Source organism: Fulmarus glacialis, unplaced genomic scaffold, assembly GCF_000690835.1.
Source record: "Fulmarus glacialis isolate BGI_N327 unplaced genomic scaffold, ASM69083v1 scaffold28174, whole genome shotgun sequence".
Taxonomy (NCBI): Eukaryota; Metazoa; Chordata; class Aves; order Procellariiformes; family Procellariidae; genus Fulmarus; species Fulmarus glacialis.
Window position 1 is genome coordinate 37,523 of NW_009206568.1, and position 4,605 is coordinate 42,127.

The window sequence follows — 4,605 nt, forward strand, 5'->3', positions numbered from 1 at the left end:
CTAAAAGAATTACTTTTAAGTGGCACTCAAATGATGTGGGGAGGGAATTGGAAGTTGTTTGTATATGTTTGTGTCAGTTGATTTACCAAAGCCTAAGGGAGACCTCCTCACATTGTGTAAAGCAAACTTGGATTGGGTGAACACCCTTCCTCCCCCTGCAATTTCTGTCTGTGGAAGATCAGACTTGAAATTTTGTGAGTCTTAAATATGTATGAATTCAAATAATTCAAATCTAGGAATACTTTATTTCAACTTTTAAAGTTATACATTGCAGTGCATTGGCTAAGCTAAAGTAATAAAGATGAAATAATTTTCTCAGAATATTTTGGTGAAGACGCTAACACTTCCATTAAGTATTTTAGACTAATAAAATAATTCGGTAATTTTTTAACTCTGACTTTTTCCCCCCTCAGGCCTAATCTAATATAGGGCTAGGGGGATCTCCTACGAGAGGCTAATATCCCTCTTATAAGTTAAGCTTTCTTCATATCCTCATTTTCATAACTAAGTTTCATTAATGAAAGTGCTATAAATAATTAAAGTGAAATATGTCAAGACTGAGCACAGGGAACCTGTGGCCAAGTAAACAAAGGGACTCTGAAGCTTTGGATTTATATGTGCTTGAACTGCTATTCTTGTCTAAGTTTGGCTCTCAAAGCTCTTTTGAACTTTCAGACAGGAAACACTGTAGAAAGTTGAGTTAAAATGGGACATACCTTAAAAAAAAAAAAAAAAGTCGTTAGTCTAAAAGTCAGCCTACCAGTAAGCAGTGTTCTTACTGGTGTAAACTGTAGAAAATGCAGAATGTAGAAAACATTGTATAGAATACCTGGAAAAATCTGTCCCCAAAGCTTGCTATCTTTTTTTCTACAATGGTGCAGAACATTTCCGAAGAAACTGTTGCTTGTTCAAGTGTACTATTATGTCAAATGCAAGAAGCTACCTTGGTGTTTCTTTTTATGATTTAGTGAGTTTTAAGTTAAGTCTGTGATTATAAGACAATATGGGTTGTTACTTGGCAGATTTAGATTATGGGTCAAATAAATAAGGTGTTACTCTGAATTGTTTCATCCATCAATATGCAGTGTAAACTGCGTTTCTATTTGCTCTTTGGCATGTTCGTACCTTCTGGTACAGCCACAACTTCCAGTGGCTGCCTTCCTTTATATACCCAGGGAGTTTCTTCTGAGGCTGCCCCTCAATTTGGTTTTAAATGGCTAATTTCAGAGATTAATTTAGATACTCTTGTTTGTAAACTTCCTGCTCATACGGACTTCTGAATTTGTGATCTGATGTGATTTTTTTTTTTTTTTTAAAGTCATAATAAATTAGTCATAATATAAAAATGCTTCATTCGAGAAATGAAACTGCATTTGTAACACGTCCCTTAGATATTACTGTCAGCTCTCTGAGGAAAAGGTAGTTTGGGTAGGTCCTGTTGATAACCCTTAACATGCTGAACAGATACTAGATATGCAGAAAATCAAACCCAGAAATGAATGTCTTGTAGCAAATAAGAGGGATAGATTAACTTAAACATGATGAAGTTATTCTATAGTATATAACTGAGGTGAGCATTGCATCGGTTTTACTTGCTTTTTGTTAGGCTCATGCTGGTGATGTGGTTAGACTATTTATTTATTTACATATTGAAGAGACTCTGAGGTGAATACAATGAGAAACCTTAAAATTTGCAACTGTAGATCTGTAGCTCTTTATTTACTGAGTCATAGATGTCACGTGATGGATGTGTGAATATATAGTCTTGTTATTGCTCTGCATGTTTTTAGCTACCTTTTAAGAAGCTGATGTTTTCTTAGTGTAGTAATAGATTGGTTCTCTTTATTAGAGAATACAGTATTCTTTGATCTTAGTCATGTGGTGTTTGTAGTACTTAATGAGGATAGGAAGGGGGAAGATTTTTGTTCTACGGTGTGGTAATTGGAAAAGAAAAAATCTATGGAGATCTTAACCATTGTTTTTTTCCATGTACAAGGTGGAGAATTGCTGGTGTGTTGCATCTTCCATTGCTGAGGCAGATACTGACACTTGCTTTTAGTCATGACAAGATACAAAAGCTTTTAAACTTTTATTAATCTGCTTTGTTAATCAAAGTTGGTTTTAGTTTTGTTTGTTTGTTTATGGTTAAGATTCTGTTTCATTGAGATGGGTGGTGCTGTGGTTTCCTGTATGTCTTGTTGACATAAATCACTCACTTTTAAGATCATTTGATACCTACGCACATTATCAGTTTACTTTGTTAGATTGAGACTAAATATTACACTTGGAGTTTTTTTTTTTCTTTGTTGTCCACCAGGAAATAACTTTTAGTTTTCCTGAATGCTTTGTCAGGCTCTGGATTCTTGTTTTCTCTCTAATCGAAGTACTGAGCGTCCTCAGCCTCTGCGCCTGCTCTGTGCATGCCACATCAAGCACAGCAGAGCTGTCTGAGACGCAAAGTAATGCAGTTGCCAGCAGACTAAAGTCTCTAGGAAAGCCTTTTATCTTTGGCAAGTAAGTATTTTACATGAAATTACACATGATGGTAAAGCCACAGATATAAAGTGTAATAACCCCCTCAAGAAATGTTTTCCTCATTTAAGGTGTATTTTTAGCCACTTCTGCCTGGTTTTAAAACAAAAAATATTTTAAAAGTTTGCGCTTTTTTTAAAGACACTGTGATGTCAGTGTATGGAAATGAATGTTTGCTCGTTTTTGGATTTTACTTGTTTATTAATGATGCTTGCCATGGAAGTCTAGAATATCAGCAAAAAAAGAAGCTGCTGCTTTTTGGTGCAATAAATTCTGGTATAGTATGCTTCTGAATGCGGGGCGAGTAATGGAAGATGTTGAATGAAAAATATGAATAGGTTTAAGTATATTTAAGAATCTACTTACACAATTTCTGTACATTTGTGTGATTTTGTTCTTGTTTCAGGTGATCTATGCCATCCACTTATAGAGCACACGGAAATAAATCGGCGCTTCGGACTCTCTCGAGCAGCTGAAAGGAGAAACGTTACCCCGGGAATGAAGCAATAAAACATCTCTCTGCAGAACCGTATGATTGAAAACACGGTCCAGCCCTCCTCTGCTGCCGGACATGCTTTTGTCCTCCTGCCTCGCTCACCCGATGTTGCAGTAATACAGATGGATCGTAGTAGAGAGGCAGAAATGGAGTTACGGAGATCCTCCAGCCCAGGCAAGCTAAGCAAGAATGACACGGATGCTGACAAGACCATGTGCCACAGCTGCTGCATCTGCGGTAAAAGTTTCCCTTTTCAGAGCTCCTTGTCGCAGCACATGAGGAAGCACACGGGCGAGAAGCCCTACAAATGCCCTTACTGTGATCACAGAGCTTCCCAAAAGGGCAACCTGAAGATCCACATCCGTAGTCACAGAACAGGCACTTTAAGTCAGGGGCACGAGGCAGAGATGGGAGAGGCGCAACTGGGGGAGATGGGAGTTTCGGAGGGCCTCGGCGGGTGCACCAGCCCCACTAAAAGTACGTCTGCCTGCAACAAGATCTTGAATGGTACCACTCAGGTAGATAGCAGCAAGATCTTGTTGAGAAGCAGCAAGAAGGAGGTCATGGAGGTGGCGCCAGCCAAGGAGGATGGCAAGCTGACCTCTTACCAGTGTACCTTCTGCAAAAACAAATTTGAAAGGAAGAAGGACCTGGAGCAGCACCTGCACCAGGTCCACAAACCGTTCAAGTGCAGGTTGTGTAGCTACATGACCCTGAGGGAGGAGACGCTGTTAAACCACATAGAGAAGGACCATATAACAGCTCAGGTCCCAAATGGGGAGGCCTACGCCGAGAACTGCAAGAGCGAGCTGAGCGCAGGCGAGTTTCCGTGCGAAGTCTGTGGTCAGGCCTTTAGTCAAACCTGGTTCCTGAAAGCTCACATGAAAAAGCACAGGGGGTCATTTGATCATGGGTGCCACATTTGTGGCAGGAGATTCAAAGAGCCCTGGTTTCTCAAAAACCACATGAAGTCGCACGGCCCCAAGACCGGGAGCAAAAACAAACCAAAAAATGATTTGGAGCTCATAGCCACTATCAATGACGTGATACAGGAGGAGACGATTGTCACGGGCCTGTCTCTGTATGAAGTTTGCACCAAGTGTGGAAATCTGTTTACAAATATGGAAAGCCTGAAAGCGCATAATTCTGTTCACTACCGGGCGCAGCGGGGCAGCACCGGGGATAAAGCCGAGGGCTTAATTGATGGGAGCCTAAGCTCCTCGGTAACGAAGCAGTTTTTCTTGCAGTGTCTCAATCTAAGGCCATCTGTAGGGCTGGATAGAGTTACAAGAGGACAGCCTGGGAAAAGAGTAGCCGAGCTGGATCCAGTCAGTAGCTACCAAGCTTGGCAGCTGGCCACCAAAGGAAAAGTAGTAGAGCCCTCAGAGTATGTGAAGTATGTGGGATGGGACGAGGCCCTGGCGGATGCGGACGTGACTTATGACAAGGATAAGAGAGAATATATCCTTGTCAACCAGGAGAAGCGCAAGCGAGACCAGGACTCGCCCAGCTCTTCCAGCAACCCCAAGAAGAAGAGCTGCACCAGTGGGCGCCCAGAGAAAACCGGCGGTGCCCCG

General features: G+C 41.2%; 1 protein-coding gene across 1 annotated transcript in view; it reads left to right on the plus strand.

Moving 5' to 3' along the window:
• Positions 1-3,063: 3,063 nt before the first annotated feature.
• The window catches only part of LOC104075344 (zinc finger protein 516-like), a gene marked incomplete at its 3' end in the record, with an annotated part of 1,907 nt that continues 365 nt past the window's right edge, over positions 3,064-4,605 (plus strand). Inside the window, exon 1 of the mRNA XM_009575797.1 lies at positions 3,064-4,597. Coding sequence (XP_009574092.1) covers positions 3,064-4,597 — 1,534 coding nt within the window. The remainder of the gene's footprint in view (positions 4,598-4,605) is intronic.